Source organism: Oxyura jamaicensis, chromosome 2 (assembly GCF_011077185.1).
Source record: "Oxyura jamaicensis isolate SHBP4307 breed ruddy duck chromosome 2, BPBGC_Ojam_1.0, whole genome shotgun sequence".
Classification (NCBI taxonomy): domain Eukaryota; kingdom Metazoa; phylum Chordata; class Aves; order Anseriformes; family Anatidae; genus Oxyura; species Oxyura jamaicensis.
The window spans coordinates 20,013,306-20,036,188 of NC_048894.1; the positions used below are offsets into that span (position 1 = coordinate 20,013,306).

General features: G+C 33.8%; 1 protein-coding gene and 1 long non-coding RNA gene across 3 annotated transcripts in view; both read right to left on the reverse strand.

Moving 5' to 3' along the window:
- PLXDC2 (plexin domain containing 2) overlaps nucleotides 1-22,883 on the reverse strand; it is a 276,657-nt gene that overhangs the window by 23,375 nt on the left and 230,399 nt on the right. For both annotated transcript variants that reach the window (XM_035319312.1, XM_035319311.1), the window contains 3 exons: nucleotides 7,760-7,820; nucleotides 4,806-4,959; nucleotides 3,365-3,403 (listed from right to left, as the gene is read on the reverse strand). In XM_035319312.1, coding sequence (XP_035175203.1) covers nucleotides 3,365-3,403; nucleotides 4,806-4,959; nucleotides 7,760-7,820 — 254 coding nt within the window. The remainder of the gene's footprint in view (nucleotides 1-3,364; nucleotides 3,404-4,805; nucleotides 4,960-7,759; nucleotides 7,821-22,883) is intronic.
- LOC118162870 lies at nucleotides 7,877-18,531 on the reverse strand. The gene is made up of 3 exons (XR_004748685.1): nucleotides 17,921-18,531; nucleotides 17,231-17,232; nucleotides 7,877-8,021 (listed from the first exon to the last, which is right to left on the reverse strand). It is a non-coding gene; the product is annotated as an uncharacterized LOC118162870 (long non-coding RNA).

The window sequence follows — 22,883 nt, forward strand, 5'->3', positions numbered from 1 at the left end:
TATCAGAGGTTATTCCTTTTCCAAGCTGTAGAGACTTATGTTTTCAGCTTTGGAAGGCTTCACTTCAATAAGACACACTTACGTAGTATCACACTATTTAGAAAATTAACATAGTAATAAAACATAAGTTAGATAATTATTACCAAGAATGAACTAGTGTTAGTAACTATATATTTTAGCTGGATATAGAAGAAAAACGGGACTGATCTTTCCCCACAGTTTGTCAAGAATTCTTATGGTACAAAGAGCTCAGACTGCAATTTTTAAGGAAATCAAGGAGACAGATGACTAATGGGAGCTAGATTCCAGGCATTAGGAACTCTTAAAAAAAAATCCAATGATGGGTAAATGTACACTGTACAAAAAAAAATATAAAAATACTCTATCAAAACTTCAAAACTCGGGTCTGTATTTTGGTATTTTCTTAACCAGTTTCACAATTTTCAAACTCAAATTAAGCTCTTTTTAAGGCTAATATTAATCCTGTATACCACTAATGTTCATATCCAGACCATTTTTGAAAAAGTCCACCAGAGTGCAAGCATAAGGACACAGACATTTCCTGTCACTTTGGAATGGACTTATTCATAAACGTACAAACCAGCTTTCTCCCTGAGGAAGATATTTTCTACCTAGTCTTTTTTTTTTTTTTTTTTTTTTTTTTTTAACAGCAATTTCTGAATACATTTTGATGAATGAGAAGAGCTAGCAGTTTTCCTGACACTTAATGTCCAACACACACACTTTTTTTCTGAGTTATAAAGCTGAGGTATTGAGAGGGATTTACAGCAATCAAATCATCACAAGGTGTCTAAAAAGGTCAAATGAAATGTCTAGATGTGCCGGCCAATCATCTAAATCATGCACCAAAGAGTTCTCAACAAGAAAATATGATATTGCTGTAGCTTTTAAACTCTTTATTTAGCTGTGCTGTGTTATTAGAAAAATGAAATAATAACAGCAACTGCAGTTAATAACAAAATATGCTTTTTTTGTTTCTGCATATATCTTAAATCTTACAAATACTTGCTATTTTAAAGAGAAATAAGATTCAGTAAAGATGCGGAGGGTATGCCAGCTGTATTTTATATTGTTTTAAGACTGTATCTACTACGCATCTATCAAGTGTATACGAAGAAAGAGGTAACACAGAAGAAATGTAAACAAGCAAACTTGAAATTTTTGCTAAAATATTCCATGAAAGATTGTGAATGAATTATTGCACTAACTTGCAGATGCTTTTCTCATATAATTAAAAAGTCAAGTAACTTTGACCTGAATCTGAAATTTAATTTAAATTTAGTTGCTGGTTTATAACAGTTGGTTTCAAAAGTTCAAGGCAGAGGTGAGGTGCAGAATTTCTAAAGAATCCTCTTGTTACACCCAACCAGATATTGACTGCTACCATCCAAGGACACATCAAACTATAGGCCATAAATGATCCAATATAGCTTTGGTTTTCCATTATAAAAGGTTCCCTTTCATTAGAGTTTTTCAAGATCTAGTATGAGAAAGTAAAGACCTTATATTCGTGACCTGAAATAATCTACTCTTCTTGAAAGGCTGACAAATCACAGAGAATGAAAGAACATGCCCTACGGCTGCAGAGGTTTTATTTGAGACTACCTAGAGGTCACTGGAAAATTCAACGCATAATTGAAGATTTATCAAAAAGAATTTCCCAGATTAAAAGTTACGTTTACTGTGTGAATGAGAAATCCTGGTGTGTTGTTTTGCTTTTGTGTTATTTAAAGTCAGTTTCTTTTATTTTTATTTTATTTTTGTTTTATTCTGATTTTTATTTCAAGAATAAAAGAAAGGAAAATGAATAATCACATCAGTTGTTGGTTTGACCTCCTAAAATGAAGCAGCATTCTGTACGGGAACAGATGTCTTATATTTAAGATAAATGATGCCACAAACCCTACAAACTCACTTCACCAAGCAGACCACAGCCATCCCTCAGCTTACCCAATAGTCAGCATTTTGTCTGCTTTCACGGGGTTTTTCTTTCCAGATCTTAAACAAACGTAAGACAAGTGAAATATAATTCTGTTGCATCTCCGAAGCTGAGAAAAACCTGGAATACATATTTTAAAGCCCACCTTTTGAATTACTTTTGTTGTAACAGCATACTATTTTGAGCTGTTGATGGGATGCTAAAGATAGAGAGCTGCCTGGTCCCAGGCTCGCTGCCTGCCCTGGAGTGGCTGTTTGGAGGGCAGAGAGTAGGTCCAGCACAGCTGGGAAGGCATTTTACATACAGAACAGATGTGAAACCTGTGAGTGAAGTGCTGACTGATTCACATGCTTTATTGATCTCTAAGAGCACTGGAGCACTTTTCACAACAAATAATATGTAATTCAATTTCAAGAAGAACCAGAAAAAGAAAGATTCATGGATATTCCCATAGACAAAATGCCTAACAGTGCTGCCCTGAATTCCTGGCTGACCTTATTTGAAGACATCATTTCTGTGTCAAATCCTTGTCAAACAGCCTCCCCTGTCCAGGTGAAAGGCAATCAGTGCCAATAATACTTCCCTTTACATCAGTGGAAATATAATTTGTTTCAATTTGCTCATCAAATCACTCTCTGCTTTGACAGACTGTTCCAATGCCCATAGAAATCAACCCAAATATTTTGATTCTCCTCAGTAAGCAAACCCAAACCCAGCCTACACCTAATGACCTAATTCTAATAGCAAAATTCTTGTTGACTTCAAAGGAAGAAGGAACAAACCTCAGGACTCAGTTCTTGAACCCACACAGAAGATGACAAGTGTAGCCTTCTGAAGATTCTGATTTAACAGAGACCCTTTATCAGGGAGCCAATTTAAAGAAAACTCTGATCTTATTAAATCACAGAATGGAATGTGAATATGTTATCTGTGTTCATACAGAAATACAGATGCAAGATGGATATGTTTATTAATAAAATGTCAGATAATAATGTGCTACTATGAATGAATTTTATATACTAAATATCATAATTTAGAACTAGTATCATAGTACAATTTAATACTCTTTGTACAATTTAATACTGTGTTATTATTATAATACAGGAATACAGTTAATAAATGTATCAATACATTTAAACTTTTTTCTTTAATATGTCATTTCTTAAGACATTAATTAAACCTATTTTATTAAAGACTTATAAAGAGAGCTGTAAATATTTAATTTACTAAGCAGTTGCTAAGCTCATTTGTCATTATGCTTTTCTGCAGAGATGCGGAAGTGTGAAGTCCCTTCGGAATCTGTTAAAATCTATTTCTACATTAAGATTTTGATTAATGAATTTCAGCAGGGTGTAATTTGATAAACTGCCGACATTATTTACAAACAAAAGAATAATCTCTTACCTCCGTTATCTTTTAGATGCAGTGCTATCTTGGTGTCATCTATAAAGAAAATTCAAAGTTAGCAGTAGCAAAATGCATATTTCCAGGTCACTAGTTGGTTTAGAAATGACTCTCTTTCTAATGCTAAACTACTTCCACAACTGAAAAATAATTTAGTATTCAATTCAATGGGAATAAGATCATGGTGTTTTTACTTACAAGCTAGGCTTTACTTCCTATGAAACTGTTACAGTGTAAAGGAGGATTCAAAATACTGGTAAATAATGGTACCAGAGGCCACCTCATAACACTTAGAAATAATTTATTTTTGTTATGCATTAATACTTGAGCATTCTATCATATCAAGGACTGCATGAACCACGATACGGCAATAAAATGAAACAATACATAGCTCCTCTTCTAAGAATTATAAAACAGGTCTACCAGTTTTAAATCCTATTTATTTCCTTTTCCTCTTGTTGTGAGCTTTAATGAATAAAATCTCAGGGCAATATTTGCAAGTGTGCATATGGGAATAATTCTGCTAATTATATCCAAATATTCCATTGATGGTTTCTGAACTTCTCTCACTGCAAACAAAACCAAGTCATTTTATAAGTAGATTCCCACATCGTAATGCCTTCAGCTTAAAATTTCCTGTCACAGGCCACATAGAAATTCTGCACACACCTGCTAGCTTCCCATGTGTTAATATCCAATTCCAACAGAAATCTTGTCCCTACTCTGTTCTATTTTATAGATGCTATTTGATTAATCTTGGTTAGCTTTTGTATCCAGCTGAATTTTCCCCAGAAGGAAGAAAAGAGAATATCCATAGAATAGAGTAGAATCCATTCTCATCCACAGAAAGGCAAGATTTAAGCAGTCAGTGGAACAAGGATGAGAACTGACACTCTATCACTTACCCAGCTAATTCATTTCAGAAGCCTATAGAAACAATTTCACAACTGCGAGCACTGCATGAAAAGAACAGTGCCAACTGACTGAAAAAAGTGAACAGGCAAGTTTCAAAGAGTTCTTCAATTTTGGTCATCTCCAATTTTTGCCTGGCTAAATACAATACACAAGGCGATCCCAAATTCATTAACTCTGTCATGGAAGTTTCTTCACTACTTTCAACAGGGCTTTCTCCATCTAATATTTCAACTAATTTGTGACTATGGCCTGATAGCTACAGGAACATGAACAACTCCTTGTAATCACAAGTTCTCCAGAAGTCTGCTCCCCCAGCACTCCTCCACCTTTGCCAATGTTCATCACACTCACACTTACTTTTGCAAGAGCAAGTTGCAGTTTAAAAGGAGTTGACTGGAAGTCCCTACTCTTACATTACCCCAAAGAGAAAAAGACAACGTGAACACATACTTAGAGGAAATATATTTGTTTTAGAGTTGTAAATGTCACATTTGTACAATAGACAAAAGCAGTATATACAATTCACCTTCTGTGGGCAAGCTAGTTGGCAGTTGGGAAGTGGTGGATTCTCTGGTGGTTGTTAAAACTCTGAACTTTGTTGTGGTTGGTTGAAGGGTTGTGGTGGAGTATGGAGGTGTTTCTGTTGTATCTACAGTCTTCTCGCAAATCTTATCTTTTGACTGTTGGGGAAAAAAAACAACACACACACACACAAAACAAAGAAAACATTCTTAGGGTGGACTGTCACTAAACGAAGAATTCAAGTATGGACAAGATGTCCATAAACCCTAAATCAAGGAATTTCAAAAGCTTTTTTTTTTTTTTTTTTTTTTTTCCTTTCTTCATTTGAAGTGCTTTACAGAGAATTCAGCAACAAAACTTTCAATGCTGAGTTGTTAAAGACAATGCTTCAAAGTCATCCCTGAATGTCAAACATTATTTCCCCCAATAAGATTTTAACAGCTAGGAATATCATTCAAATTTTTACTCTTCTATTGTGAATACTTTGTGTCATTGGTCTAGGTGCCATAAAAATTGTTAAAAACAATAAATGAGAAATAAATCATGGCTTTTCATAGTGAATAGTGTGAAGTTAATTACACCATTTAACTAGGGTTTACACGCAGTAATCACAGAACAATATCATGTGTGAATGTGTGTATGTATTCATCCTAGAGAATATTTACATTCCAAACTATAGAGAAACATATTAACTATATGCCTATTATTTCTATAATATTAATAATATTGCATGTATTACAGGTGTATAATATAATAATTATAATACAAAATATAAGTATTATACATAAATATACATTTTTTATGTTATATTAACATAAAATAATTAATATATGCCACTTTACAACAATTTAGCTTTAATTTTCATAGGCAAATATTTCAACACAAATATGCCACTTTTTTTTTTTAAATTAAATTTGTGGACACTTGTAGGGATTCTGAAGCTGTAATGAATGGTTTCTTTCATGGATCACATAGTATTACAGGAAAACATACCCAATTAAATAGCAGCAAATGTCGGAACTATCTGTAACTCTTTCTGTCCCTATTCATTTTAATCAGAAGTGGAATCCCACAAAACCAGTTCATTTTCTTCAGATCTGCCTGTCAAAACCCAGTAGGTTTGTTTTTCTTTTAATACGTATGGGTATTTGTTTTTTTGTTTGTTTGTTTTACTGGAAACAATATATTACATTAAAAAAGGTATCGGTACCTGCATTACAATTATTCTGTAAATTTGTTCATGTTTTTGCTTGAAAGCCACTGTTAATTTCACTGATGAAATTTAATCAAAATTTAGCTCAAAATATAACTTACAAAAAAAATGAAATATTACTATAAGAATCCTCATTATTCATGATGATTGAATGAATACATCTAAAATTAACCTCTGTGCTAACTATTGATCCTTCATTGAGCTCCAGCAGTCAGCTCAAAGAATCATTTTGGAATACATTTTGCAAACTGCTGTTTCTACTCTAAAGAGCCTGAAAGCTAGACTGTAAGCAGCAGTCAAGTACCTTGAAACTGCAAATCAAACTATGAGTTTCTCAGATACACTTAGCGTATTAATAATTTCCTCTCAGAACAAGCAGCAAGCCTTGGAGCATTAGCAATAGTGAATCTAGAAGAAAAAGGCAGAATTGGCAGAATAGCATGACTATTGTCTAGTAGAGAGGATTTTTTTGCATAACTTCATCAACAGGAACAACTAAGTCGTAGCTAATTACAGCCTGGATTAAAGCAATACAAAGATTGTGCCCTATAATAACAGATATTCCAAGTAAATCTTATTTTATATTCTTGAAAAGGTTGTGATCCACAGACAATAAATCTCTCAGAAATTCCATTCTTAACAGTGTACAAACTGTAAAGTTGAAGCTTCAAGCACACTTACCAAGGCATTATGTAGGATGCAGTTATTTTGCAATTACAGTTATAGGACCAAAAAATTCTTCCATCAGACTGGATTTACATCATTACTTCTCTCTCCTTCTACTGAGAATAAAACAGAATGTGCTTTCCTAACTAGACACTTGGGGCTACATTTTGCCCTTGGTTTCACCTGACAATATACTTCAGAAGGGCTATGTTGCTGAAACTCATGACAGAATTAGGACTTTTCAGCCATAATGGAAAAGTAGCTTTTTTTTTTTTTTTTTTTTTTAATGGCCATAAGAAGATTAAAAGTGTTGTAAATTACTTTCTTCCCATTACTACAATCCCCAGATGAAAACAAACAAACAAACAAAGAAAACTCTACCTGTTCCTAGGGAGGACACTAGGAAAGAATGAGAAGTACAATATTTATAAATATATCTTGAAAATGAACTGCTCTGGTGCAGGAGCACCCTAAGAGTGTCTTTCAGAGGAGGTGTCTTTCACAGTCCCTGTTTGACAGTTCACCATTAACACAGTCAGGTATATTTTTCTCTTACTGCCTCTCCATGAAAGGAAATCCAAGAGCCTTGTATTTATTTATTTATCTTTAATCTATTTGAATTAATCTATTATTTTTTTTCTGTACTAAATGGTTTGGCCAGACTTCATAAGCAAAATGTAAGACATGCAATGCCTAGTTTTCACTTAAGATTACACTGCCAGAGGGTTTTCTGAGAGGAGGAACATTACAGTTTCTTCACCTTTTCTGGCAAGAGAAGACTTAAGAGAAAAACAGTGAAGAGGCATTGTTATGAGGCAGGGCTTCTGGTATTTCATTTTTTATTTTTTATTTTTATTTTAAAAAACAAGTATTTTCTCAGAGGAAGAATGTTTACCTCATGTCCATTTTATTCCCTCAAACGGGCAGTTTATTTTTCTTTATTACAATTTAAAATATTTCCACCAGATGACATGGATAAATATAGGATGTCTTTGGCCTTGAAACTCTTCTTCATAATCATAATAAAAGCATCATAAGTATATGAAAGATCTCTGATGGGCTGAGGACTACTCACATACCTCTTCAGGGCAGCCACTGTCTACCCAGTCTTGCCGGTGACGGTCAAATCCACTGGAGCATCTTTAAAAGATAGACGTTGGACAGATAGAAATAGGAGGAAAACAAGAACATTAGAGGACAGAAGAAGGAAAGGAGAGAAACAGAGAAAATAAATAAATTATGTGATTTATTTTAAAATCTGTATGATTTACATGGTATTAATTTTATTCAAGAGGTTCTTACAATATGAGTCAATCATTTCATCCATTTTGAGTGAAAGACCTTTCAAAGAATGAGTTATTATTAACCTAGTATTATAGGTTGATTATTAGTAATTTTAAAATTGGAATGCTTCATTTCCACTGGATCACTACACTTAAGACTGCACTGAGCCATACTATTTTTACATTTGATGTCAACCATATGGATGTAAATTGGATGAATTGTTTTCGTCCAGTTTTCTTAGCCAGGAAAATGCAAATCTACAAAAGATGTAATGAACCAGTCACTGCTTTTATCAGGCAAGGTGATCTGTGATACTGAGATACACATATTACTATGCATTCAATGTTTGTAGATTTAGATAACGGATCCTCTGAACGGTGCTCATGACAACTTGAGAATACTAGAGCTGCTTCTACCTCCTCAGAAGCTGTAGAAAATTTAAGTTGCATGCATATTTCTTATCAAATTACGTGATGTTAATAACCTGTTTGCAATACCCTTTTCTCATTTGCAATATGTGACCAAGAAATTTTAAAGTAACTTGTAACGCTTTAATATAATGATTCCCCTGGCAACCCTCATCTAGTGAGAGTGCTATCAGTGTTTATACAGTAACTTAGAGTTTCCTAGACATAAGGTAGCATTAAAAATGGAAAGCATTATCAAAATTGCAAGTAAATAACTAGACCATCATGCCCTGCTTTGAAAGAGGTTCTCCCCATTTAGGGTTTTTAAATTTTCTTTGCATATCCAGATGATATCTTTTGGCATCCATGGCCATAACATATCTGATTGTACAGCAAATAACTTTCTCACTGCCTTTTGACAAGACTAAGCAAACAGGTAAGGCAACTACTACGGTTGTGTTACCTTAGGTAATTTTTGGTTCTCAATGTAATGAAAGATGTCAAGACATGTCAAATGCTACCCTACTTCAACTAAATATGGGAAACGGGGTCCAGTTTGGAAGGATGGAGCAATGGAATCATTTTTATAGTAATAAATGGAATGTAAACAACCTTAACAAGTCACTTGGGTTTAGAGACTTCTTTGTATAATTATTCTGAGCAGAATCTACAATGTTTTTGATGAAAGATTTTGAGAAAATGTTCATTCTTATTAGCTATATTTGCAATGATCCTCATTCCACCATTTGCAATGAACAAAACAAAACACCAACCCTAACAAAGGTCAGGTATCACTAACTTTAGAGCAACTGACTTTCAAAAACAACATATTACAGTGAAGAAAACAAATCCCCCAAACAGAAATGTATCCCAGAGAAGTACAAAGACTTCCTTCCTTGCTTTCTAATGCACAGGAGTACAGATTAACATTAAGAGTTTTTTCTTCCTCCTTGCTGACTGGTGAGTAAATGAATGCTGTGATAGGAGCTGCCTCCCCATCTTTGGGGTCTTCTGCCTCCATGAATGTTTGAGAGAAAAAGAAGGACCTTGCTAAGCAGAAAGAAATAATGATATATTACAGTTATGAGTAGACCGTAATGTCTGGAAACCTCAGCTCACACTTTTCTCTGAAATTTGAAGAGCTTAATTAGTAACTTCTGTCTTGAAGGATAACTTGTCTAATTTTCAGAAGTTACTGAATACTAACAAACCCATTACGTTTCAGTCATACTGCTCTGACTAAAATCTAGTGGGTTTGTGGGTATTCAGAACATCTGAAATTCAAGCTCAATATTTAGACATGATATCAATTCACTCTCTAAATTCCTACAACAAAGGCCATGATAAATATTGCCATGCTAACTCAATCCTGACAGTACTTAGACCTGGTAGGGATTAATGAACCTTTTATTTTAGACATAAACTTGTATCTAAATGGTGTCAGACTTAAGACTCCAAAGTGAATAAATGCTTTTCCCAGATCCACTCATTTACAGTTCTGAAATTTCTTCTGACAAACTGTTGAAATACGGTGGCAAGAAACATTAGAGGTGTTGATTCTTCCTGAGGAATTAACTAACCATAAAAAATTCAATGCGACACACAGCGACTTGGAATGGCTCATCTAAACATGTGAAACAGACACTTTTCAGATTAATCTACTTCAAACAAAAACATATTAAACCCTGGACACTGTTTATTTATCATTTGCTATCGAAGCAATGGTGAGTCCAAACAGTATTGTCAGAAAGCAGCTTTTTCAGGAATTAGATGTGCTGGGCTCCAAGGAAATCTGTTTGTGAACTTCCTTTGAGGCATATGTAGACCACAGCCAATACCATCATTGCTGTGTCATTGAGTTAGAATCCTGGAAACTGTAATTTCAGTGCACCACCAACTCTACTGACTGCATTTTTAAGAACTTCATTTAGTAGCATAGTGATAATTCCCTGTTGCCGTTAAAACATTGGAGCAGATTTGATTAGCTATGCCATTTATGCCATCTGTCAACATGGCCTTTTTATAACAACTTAATTTTCAAGCGATGACCCAAATCTGCTCCTGGCAAAGCAATAACAAAGATGTTCTAGGAAATGCGAATAGGGACATTCATTAAATATAAGGAATTCCAGGATTTGTGTGGAATTTGGGAATATTGATTCAGGGAGCAAAGAATTAAAGCTTTTGTATGTCTAACAATGATGACTTGGCATAATTAATGCAGCTGAGTCTGGGTAACAAAAAAGATGTCTGAATCCTTTCTATTGACTACATAGCTAGAACGGTGATGGTGATGTCATCAGTTCTACCAGATGTTATTTACCTATATTTGGCAGAGCGTATTTAAATGACAAGAAGTGTCCATTTAATGCATAACCCAAACTTCTGTGCTTTTTCTCTTTAATAATAATATATCAGATACCCTTTATACAGAAGGGTTTATCTCAGCAATTTTTAACTTATAAAAGCTGAAAACATAATGGAAAATTATTGGGAAGGAAAGGGCAAAGTCTGGATGGAAAAATCATTTCACCAGGTTGAGCTGGTATGACAGAATCATGAGCATTAAAATGCACAACACATGTCCTTTGTAGCCTACTGTTCCTATTCTTTTTTTTTTTTTTTTTTTTTCTAAGAACAGAAGGGCATTCCAGAAATTTGAAATTATTTCTTAAATACCATATAATTATTCAAGTGAGTTAAAATACTTATTAACACCTCTAAATAAAATGTTTACCTGGAAAATTAAGTAGAAAAATGAACAGAAAGAACTCTTTTCTGCCTTGAACCACAAAGTTTCCTTCATGGCCACATCATGTAAGGAAGAGATGATGATACTAGCTATATTGTTTGAGTTGCTTATAAGAAGAATTAGTATATTTTAAAGTGGAATTTCTTCACAGCCTGAGGGAGATAGGAAGCAAAATAAAACACTGGAAGCCTTGGTCTTAGTGTGTGAAAAATAAAACCATCAGTGATTTTTTGAGAAAAAAAAACATATCAAGCATTATGTTTGTGCTCAGTCTAGCTTTGCTTCCCATCCCCCCCAACTAAAAAAAAAAAAAAAAAAAAAGCTCCATTTTGATTCGTCCATCTTTTGAATATCACTTTCTTTATTATTTTCCACTTTCTCTTGGCAGAAATGCAGAACTTTATCACAGCTCAATGTCCTTATTAAGTTGAAGTGTCACTGTGCGTGTCTGTCGTATGAATTTTTATGGTATTTGAATGGTATTTGCAATTATCAGCTAGCTCGATACACCTAACCATATGTCTAAATCCAAGCACAAATGTGTTGTCTGTATTTATCCTATAATTGAACATATTGCTTAATTAAACTTTATTTCTGAAAAGGATGACCTTTTGAATAGTTAGAAGAGGATTTGCTCCTACTCTGTTGTAAGGTCTTCTCTTGAACAGCTAAGATGACGTGCTTAATATGAGGGTTTTAAATATACAGTACTACAAACAGCCTGTACTATATAAAGGCTTATGACAAAATCAAATAAATGGCTAAAGCAGCATGAATGTTTGATACAGAATATCCATGTCTGTAGCACCATTAGTGTCTTAAGGTTGCATACCTCAAAATTTACAACATGCAGGTGATTGATAAATATAATCAGAGATTAGTGGCACACATCCATGCAGGCAATCTAGAACCTGATGACTGTTCCACAACTTTATATATATAAAATCTCTCTAAGAAAATAGAGTTACATATTCTGCAATGTCATGTAAACAGGGAAGTGAAAAGATGTTTAAACTTTATTTTTTATTTTTTTTACTGTATAAAAAATGTCTTTTATAGTTAAAGAGACTGAACACAGGTAAGAGTCAATATTTGTAACTCAGACACAACATATGAATAGGCAGTAAAAATAAGGACTCCCCAAAAGTTACATTTCCTTCTGGTTAAATAAGTAAAAAAGAGTGGCAAACTGTGTTTTGCAAACTACTTTGTAATGTTTTATATGGACACAATCCATAAGTGCTTTTTCTCTTCTTTTTAAAACAAAAATATGAAGGTCACCTTTGGGGAAATATTTCCTTTTCCACTTTAGAGTTGCGTATATGGAGAACAGGAGAGTTTAAATTATTCGGTTGAGATAACACTGAATTCCATAACAGAAACTAGAGTTAAGCCCAGATTTTCTGAAAACTAGACAAACATATATTAAGTCACATCTGCTGTGCTTCCTACAGTACTCCCAGATATAGGAATATAAAACTGAAAAGAATATTGAAGAATATCAAGTCTCAGGTGGTGTGCATCAATATACATCTCATTCATGCATTGGCCAAACTTCGTTCTTATTTTCTTAGAATTTTGCTCATTTATAAAGCCCACTAATAAGTAGTACAATCCTTGTGACGGGATGAAAGCAGTCGGGTTCCTAGAGCTACTACTAAATATGTCTGTTTACATTTCTGTTACCACACATGAACCCACAGTGATTAAGCAACACTCTACATAGCTCTTTCATACCAGCAGTCATCAGCATCTGAGCTGCTAGAAAAACAAATGCAGAGATATTATGGTTTAGCCAAGCTAGGTTACTGCTCCTGTTATATCACATTCACAAATTGAAAAAAAAAAAAAAGTAAGAAGTCAAAGGAAGCAGGAACAATTACAGGAGAAGAAGGCATAATGTTACAAATTGACTATGTGAGCCAGTGCTTAAGATGTTTATAATGTAGGTAAATGAAACAAAAGAATATTCTGCATAAAGAACACACAAAGTTTTGAAACCCCATATTCACCATACTGCATTTGTGGAGCAGAAAGAATTGATGAATTAAGAAAAACGTCTTCTGTAAAGCTTCAAAGAATTCTTCAGCTAGACATAAAAATAAAGGACATAAACCGTCCTGTAACTGATTATGTTTGAAGGAATTTTAATTTCATGAAATTCTCTCTTCCTCCCCTCCTCCCCCCTTAGTATTCTACTCACTTTTTTTTTTTTTTCTAAAAGTGAGTCAAATTCTGAAGTTCACATTCAGCAAGAACAGTCTGTAAAACAGAACAGTTGCAGCTCATCGATTTCATCATTAATTGTAGATATTAATATTTGTTGTAATTTCTGTGGAGAAACAAGTGGTTTCTTTAATGTTATGTGATAATGTAGATATTGGAAGACTTAACAGAGCTGAGCTGAAGGGAAACTAAAGACACAATGGTGCAGAGAAAAAAAAAAAAAAAAAGCCTAATTTTTAGGAAGAATACTAGGAAAACTTCATTCATTTCCCTGAAATTGGCAATACCTCCAACAGGGAAATGTGACAGAGTCCCCGCTGTTTTTCTCACTGTAAAGATCAATGAAATATATATGCTATAGAGAATCAGACTGTGTTGAAAAAATGAACGGTTTTCCTTAGCAGTTCTTAAACTTAGATTATCCAAATTTCATGAAGAGACATGCAGATTTCAAGTTTGCCTAAATTAAAATTTCTGGCATTATTACATAGTGAATATGTAGGAATACATATTACATACATAGGAATGTAAAATTTACATAGGAATTACATGTAAAATTACATGTAATTACATTCCTATGTAAAATTACATAGGAATATGTAAAATTATATGTAAAATTTAAAATATTATGCTTACAAAAAGAGACTTCATTTATGGCCCTTCCTTAAAGAGAGATATCTAGGAGACTATTAGACAAATATGACTTGATGCTCAAGTTATATTGAGGAGTACAACCATGAGATTATTGCCTCTGGAAAGAAGTTAAGACTACTGTGATCATTTTGGCTCCTTCTATACTAGCAAAATAAACATGCCTACAAATGCTCCTTGGCACTGAAGACTACTGGCACAGGATGACCCAAGCCCAAACAAGAAAACTCTCTCAACCTTGAAAAGAAGGAGGCTGCATATAAACTGCCAACTAACTGGGAATAATTACTGGAATAGTCCAACTCTTACAGTGTGTCTGGGCACTGTTCTGGACAGTGTTCCTGGGGATGGATTGAAATCACGAACATCATAACTATTAAACATCATAACTATTTAACATCATAACTATTTAATTGCTCACACAATGAATTTCTAATGCCCAGGAAGCTTCCCATCCCAGGCTCTGTTTAATTTGCAAGAAAATCTACATCAAAAAATATTTGGTATGGGAAGATGAACTACAGCTGTACAAGTGACTGTTTCTGTATGACCACAGAACTGACCATTAAACAAATCTAACTGGGTCTACCATTCTGCGATATACTTCAGTGAATTAAAAAGTAAAGAAAAAGAAAAAAAAAGTGCAAAAACTTTCCATTAAAATCCATAATTGATTTAAATACTTGTTCTGTTTAATTCCCTAGTAATGAGAGCATTTTCTAATGATGAGTGAGTCACTAAATTGGCAGAAGACATTAGATTTCTCTATAGGTAGTAATACAGTAGGTAGGATGTTTATATGAAGGAAAGCAAAATGAAAGCTTCCACAGCAGTACATTAACCCATATTTTATAAAGTACCCTAGAGTCAGGCATGATTGCCTGAGCTATCTGTCTTCACTGAAGTGTCGTGAACAGAACTTGGAGGTCTTCTGAATTGGTTTGTCCTTGATTTTGGCTCTTTTTCTTTTTACAAACACTTGCAATAAGACAAGAAATGGACAGTTGTGAAAGTAATTATCTAGACCAACAATGTAGGATAGAATGGGGAGGTGTAATAGCTAATTTCTGTCTCATGAACATTCAAGTATTTTGAAATAGATACACAGCAATGCATTTCTTAAAACATCCCATTTTCTGACAGTCAAGGAAGAAGTCGGGAACTATGAATTAAATTCATCTCAAGCATGAAAAGGAGGAAATCTGATACCTTATTCCTCACTAAATAAAAGTTCTGCCAAGAACTATTAAGCCTATTGGACAAAATGTACCCACTGCACAATCATCATTTTTGCTAATCCATTAATGAAGCTTTTTGTATAACTGAATTTATCTGACAAATTGTCCTGAAGTCATAAAGCTTGGAGTGGTCTTGTGTGTTTTCTAATAAAGCGTTGTTTGAAAAACAATATAATATGGGAAGACAATATCAGTAGTTTAGCAAATAAAGTTGTCTTCCAGACAATGTCAGACAAATTAGCTAATAAATGCTGTTAGTATGAAAAAGAGATGAATTGGAACTTTACACATACAAAAAGTAGAAGAAACAGTCTGAGTGCCAAGAAAACAATTTAAGTACTGTAAAGCATCTGTAGAAAAGACAATATGTTCATATCTAATTATTTCAGGAAAGATATAGTGAGACAACTGAAGAAGAGTTTGGGACCCTGACTGTATTCCTCTGTCTGAACCTGTGTTCATATGGAGGAGATTCCCATCTCCAGGTGCCAAAACCTTCCAGAAGTTCTGTCTTTGAATTCATGTAAACCAGGTAAAATTTATGCCTTAACTGGTAACTTTCATCTCAGTGTTTTTGAACTAATCTTTACTTTTAAATATAACTTTTTTTTTTAATATATATTTGTTCTTCTTTCTGTTCTGTATTAATGTAATCATCCTTCACATATATTTAAGGATAGAGTTCCATGTAAATTAACAATGTCTTGTCTGTTTTACTTTATTTACCTAGCAAATAAACATGCACGAGCATGTTGTTAAGTATAAATATTTTAATTAATTACCAGAAAATACATTTATTTGGGAATCAGCTAGGCTGTAATGCCTGGTATAGAAACTGAGTCCAGAGAAAGCCCATTGCATTGCATAGAATGATGACTAAAAGTCTGAGATATTTCTTAAAGGTCTAGAAAAAAAAATGCATTCTGAGGAGCCCTTTCACAGACAAGTGTCAGCTTTCACTAGCTAAACAGGAACATAGCTGAATCCAAACTTTCTGGTAGTAGCTATCAATGTTAGAAGTGCACAGATAAAAATGAAAACAAACAGAACAGAATCTGGGGTGTTTGTGTGACTGAGCATGGTAGAGTTCTGCCAGGAAATGTTTTATCCTGGAGTGAATACAGGTTTAATAGAGGAGGGCAATACTCACTGTTATGTCTGTAGCATTCCCCAGAATAAACAAACAATGCAGAATTAAGTCTGAACTCAACTCTATTGAGATTTCAAAGTTTTACAGCTACCAAGGAAATTGCAGTCCTAGATATGAATGGTTCATTAAAGACAAAGTTTTTTTTTTTTTTTTTTCTTATAGTTCCAATACAATAAATGAGGAATAAAAGGGTACTAGTGTATAAAAGAATTGCAAAAGAAGATTCTACAGAAAAGAGCTGTGCTATCTACCTGGTCATTTACTACTATTTTATCATGTGTGTCTTTGAAATTAAACATGGAAATAAAACACAAATTTGTGATCCTCCTTTCAAATGAATCAGGAAAAGTAAATATTTTCAAAGGTGTAAATAACGGATGGATGTCTGCTTTCCCTTGTCTAAATGGGATTCAAGTGCTTAACTCTCCTCTGTATCTTTGATACACATCTTCCTGTGTTTATTATGAGACACCTTAGGAATGTGAGATATTTGACAGACCTACAAGAGACAGATTTGGTTTTAAGGTTTTAAAGGTGTTTTTTTTTTTTTTTTTTTTTTTTTTTTTTTTTTTTTTAACTCTGATGTCTATGGATTTTCTAATCTGTGTTGTAAAATGAAGAGTGGATAACACTAAACTCCAGAAGACATAATAACATCTCTGGCAATGGAAGTAGTAGCCAGTGAAATCAATCAGAAATTCTGAAAGATAAATGGGGTGGTAAGAAACACAAATATGAGTAACATGAGTGTGTGGTTTAAATACGTCACTGTATTTATATCTAGATTAAGGAACTTGAAAATGATTCCCAGTCTTCAGGTCCAGGATTTCACAGAAAATCACTTCTACAGAAAGATTAGGATTTAAGAGTAATTAAGAGCAATTTTTCTGATGATTTTCTAGAAATTATTTACACCCCAGCAACCCATGTGTGTCTTAGAAATCTGCACTAGCTATTATAAGAACTTTAGTCCTCATGTTGTTCTGAGTTCTTCAGGAAAACAAAGCAGGGCAATAACATATTTTGTCATATATATAAAAGTTTACGACATGCTACAGTTCTAACAAAACAGACTAGTTTGTCTATGGAAGCGGAATTCAAATTCAGTTTGGCAGATAACAAATCTACTAAATTCATGTTAATATAGGGATAGTTTTATTCTCTACCTTTGTACTGATGAGAACATCAGTGAGCAGAGAGGAAGGCACTGCAGAAGAATGTATACAACTCCTAAGACAGAAAAATATCACTATTGAGTGAAAAAGCTCTTTTATTGATTCATTTTTTTTTTTCTGAGAAATTATTCCACATAGTTCTCATGAACAAGGCAAGGGGATGATTCAACTCTAGAGAGTTCTACAGTGTATCTAGTGCACTGGCTGGTGTAGCTGTAATATGTCACAGACCCACAAAAGCTACTGCACCTTCGCTGCAGTACTGGGTTCCAAGACTGAACATTTTATGTTTATTTGTATTAATCATAGGAATTGTACCAGACAATCTGTGATCGAGGAGAATCACAGAAATTCCACAATAATTCAATGGAATTTAGTCATTAACAAATTCCACAATCTTGTCCAACTTGTAAAAAGGCATTTATTTGATATTTATCCGTGTATGGATGTATGAATTTCGGTGAAAAGCTAGTTCACTTGGATACAGGCTAACTTTCCATGAAAATACATTAAGAACTCATGATCCTCTGTGTTCCATAATGGAAGTTAGACTTCAGTCTCACTGAAGTTTACACTGTGTTAAAAGTAGTACAGCTATCCCACTTGAGAAGATGTAAGATCTTGTGAGGCTTCCTTCTTTGTATTTCAAACAATACCATCACTAATCTCACTCTGGTTTAAGAAAAATACTTTGTTCATTAAGCACTTCTGTGGCTGTTTCTTTTCTTGCTTTGCTACCATCAGGCTTCCCATGAATATAAAATTCTCAATTACTGAATGCTAATTTCCTAACAGATTCTTGCAGATCATGAGTTCAAATTAGCTTGTCAAATTAAGAAAGAGCAGCTTGAAAAGGATTTGAGGAAGTTGGGTGTGGAGGAATTTTCTGCTAAATAAAGTATAGATTTAGTTATTGTACCATTCTTATCAGTAATGTATCAGTGCTTACAAATCTACACATTCATTCTTGTTATTATGCAATTATTTATATAATAATATATATATAATGAAAATAATAAATTTGTTGCACTTGATAAAAATGACTTATTGCTGTCTCAACACAACTTTTAAAATAGAAGAAAAATACATGACATTTTAAACAGAGCAGAATCTGACAGAGGGCCAGAATTTCTACAGGGAATTTCTGTCTGCTCCGTAATCAGGAAAGAAACAGCATTCAAGTTAGAAAAATAGTACTGACATTACTTCTCATTTATAATGGGCTAGATTTGATCTAATTCAACAAACCACTTGTTAAGACACAAGTGTTAGGACTCTGACGTATTTTCATAGAAAACCACTCCAGCATAGAGAAGTGCTGTTGGTAGAATACAAATTCTAGAGACAGATAGTCTGGGCACATTTCTTTCACTTTGCCTGAAGCAGCAGTATAATCAGCAAATTCATGAAGTTATATACACTGATAGAGTGGAATACATTTTACAGAACACACTATATTTTAAATCTCTAGCCCTTCTAAAGCATTTAAAATGAGATTTTCCCTGTCATTTGTATATGAATCTATTACACTGATTGGATTATATATGCTCCCTCTGGTGGTTTACTTAATCCATACACATTTTTTTTTCTTCTGTAATTTGATGGCTAATACTGTGGACAATTTTGCAATAACAGCATGGTACTGTCAGTTAAATGGTGATGGAATAAAACCAGCTTGAATAATAATCAGCAAGTCTTCTCCCCATCTTTTAATTTAGAATTGAAATACGGAACCCTGAAGCAAACAAACAAGGAAAATTAAACCCTCAAATGTTTTAAAACAGAAATTATTTGAAAGTGAGCATTTGAATGAAACTTGAACTCTCTAAATGGTAGCACAAGAAAATAGAGACAGGAGTAGAAAGATTTTTCATGCTGATGAAGTAAAACCTCCTTCCCTGCATAGTACAAAGTGTTTTGAGACCTTCCACTGCAATGTCCAGGATAGTTACTTTATCCATGAGACCAACAGTAATTTCAGTTTTAAGCTTTCACTATAATTTCATTGCATAATAAGTGCCAGAACTTTTGAAGACTGTGTTTATAACATCTAAGTTAAAAACTTCTAGATTTCATTTTTTGTTTATTTGTTATTAAAGAGCTTTATAGTTTTGGTAAAATAACCTAAGGGGCTTAGACCAAAGCACATAATAACAAAATATATTTATTACATGTTCACTGCATGATTAAGATAATACATCTGTTTTCTCATCCGATGAGTATTTTTAGTTTTGATCTTGTCCATTGCCTTTCCCTGCTCCATAATGGAATCTACAACCTTGGATACAATGCCAGCTATCAAATAAAGATGAGAAGAAGGTAGATATTTAACAGTAAGCTATGTGGACAGAAACACTCAGTGATTCTTATTTATATTCAATGATTTTTTTCTAAATCAGGTGTTTCATGTAGTCAGATTGTATATTATTTTTTTTTTGTGCTATTATTGTAATTCTATACAGATAGTACTTTACCAATAAATACTTTAGTTTACATAAGATTATCAATTATATTACAATACTTGATTCAAGAGGTGTTTTATTTTTTATTTTTATTTTTTTTTCCCTAATATTAAAGATTTCCAGGTATAAACTCAGATTTAAAAGTTAACGTTTCCAATGTCTTCCTAAAATAAGAATAAATAAACAAAACATTTCAAGCTTTCCTAGAGGTTCAGAAAAAAAAAAAAAAAAGGCAACCATTTTTTAATTTTCTATTACCAAAGGCCACTGTGGAAAACTGTCACTTCTTATTTCAACTGTTTTCTTAAGAACGGCAAGTGCCTAAAGATTTTACCTTCCATACTTTCCAGGTATTCAGTACAGAATACAAAATAACTTACTTCTTTATTTTCTGCTTAGATGGGAGCAGTGATTGACATTAAAAAGTTTAGAAATATTGAAACAAATCTCACTATTGCTATTTCCTGATATTTGTGATTTTTCGCTTTGCTCAGAACACATTTCACAAAGAAAAGCAGTAACATTTTGGTTTACAGAACCACTGCTGTTTTTAGCATTCAGGATTAAGCATTAACAGGAAATATATCAGAAATGGGATTTCCTCATGTTTTTAATTCAAGATTGTCTTAAGATTGCAGGAAAATTTGGAAATTGTGCATATGCTCAGAGTCATGGAAACAGATCTAACATTAATGAATTCATTCAGTTTCTACATGCTGGGCCGTTAGAGATAAAGGAGTAAAAATAACCCAAGTTTCAGCCACAGGTGATATGAGACAAATGTTAATTTTTTCTACTGTTTTATAAACACAGATCCAGCAGAAAGTTACATCTTATCTTCCATATTTATATTTGGTTTCTTTTGTGTATGGAATAGTTCTCCTTCTTCTACATGGTTCAAAAAAAAATATCTTCTTGGAGGATTCTCCATCTGCTGAAGTCATCTGAAAATGAAGTACCTTTTCTTCAGTTATGGTGGAACTACATGACATACTTTATGTTAGATTTCAGAGTAGGTAATTTGATGATCCCCTATGAAAAGTAAAAGCATGATTCAAGCTTGTAGAGAGTGACAGGAATAGAGGATTTTGCTCTGAATTTCCTTTAAGGATAACCTATACCTCTAAAGATTGAAGAGCAGGCACTGCAGCTGGACTGAAGTTACAGGTAGGAAACAATCCACTGTGTTGCAGAATAAAGTTATTTTCACTTCAATACATATTCACTTCGATACATATTGCCCACATGGGAGAGTGCAGTTATTCTACAATGACTGTGCTGGTCAATTTTCCTTGTTTAGATATTGGTTTTATGAACATTTTCTATTTTTCCAACAACTGTACTTTATTGTGTGAATTATTCAATATGTGGTTTAAATTTTATGCTAAGAAAAAAAAAAAAAAAGTACAAGCTGCTGTTCTCAGTAGCACAGTTGCTTTGGATAAATGGGATCATAACTTGTTGAGAAAAAGGGTTGTAGAATCAGTAAAGAGATGTTTCCCAATGGATACATGCTTGCTTGTTCTCCACTTAGAAGCCTATCTTCTTTGTGAATTCTCTTTTTAGAGTACCAAAACACTACTGCAGCTCCACAGGAGGACCATCACCATCTGTTACAGTCTCATATATGAGCATCATAACTCTGTCAGTCTCCTCACTGGCAAGCCAGCCCTCTCCTGCTGCAGAAAGTAGACCACTGGATCAATTAGTAGAATACTGCCACGCTGGAGCCTGCCAGTACCATGTTCAACACCTTCTTCAGGCTTTTGCACCAAAGGCTAGTTGCCTTTCCCTCTGGGCTTTGCCTATAAGCCAAGAGAGCGTTTGGTTTCTCACTTCCCAGACCAATGTGTCCAACCAGCTACATCATTCCCTACTCAGCAGCCCAGAAGCACTACTTGGGCATTACTCCTAAACATTCACTTCTGCTTATTCAAAAACCCATCTGAGTACTCACTGTAAAGTGTAAATATTAATATTCTTTCTTCACTAGGCTCTTCTGAAATGTCTAAGCTGATACTTTGTGTGGTGCTTTGCCCTTGTTTTTCCAAGTAGATTTTATTCAGCTGCAGAAGAACAATGTTTATCACAACAGAAAATAAAAGTCTAGGGTGATTTAATCTAGGCTGGTAACTGAGGAGCAGTAACAGGAAAAGCAGAACCACTGTGATGAAGGAACTCAAAGCTTTCCATTCGTTATGACTTTTAACTAGAATAGATAGGTATTATTTTGACACAGTTCCTTTATCACATGCAAAAAGAATACTTTAACATAGTGAATTTATTTGTGAGGGGAGTAAAAACAATGTGTCACTGAAATAAATGACTGAGCACTTTGTAGTGGTCCAGACATCTAAACTGAGCAATGAAATAAAGTTTCTTCTATATGTACGTAAGGTGAAAGAACATGCTGAGGAACAGCAAGATAACAGAAGAGAGGCACTGGACAAGAATGCAGGTGAGAGTATTGTAGGAATCACAAAATTATCAAAGCTGAATGAATTTTCATCACAACAAACCTAGACTGTAATATACCCTAACTAAAATGTTGCTCAATTTTCAAATTTTGGGAAGCAAGTTGCCCCTTTTCACAAACTTTGCTTCCACTTATTATTTCAGATCTGTTTCTCTGTGGAACTGAATTAGTTGAAATAAGTTGCTCTTTTTTCAGAAGCTGAAGAGGGACAAGAAAGGCAACAGGGCCTGAGACAGGCATTGTTTCCACAGCCATATTAGTGTAGAAAATACGAGTTTTAAAAATAAGGTGTAAAATCTATTATAAAAATAAGGTGTTCAGAGGATCATCCTTGAAGGTTTTCAAGATCCAGCTAATTCAAGTATTGAGCAAACTGCTCTGA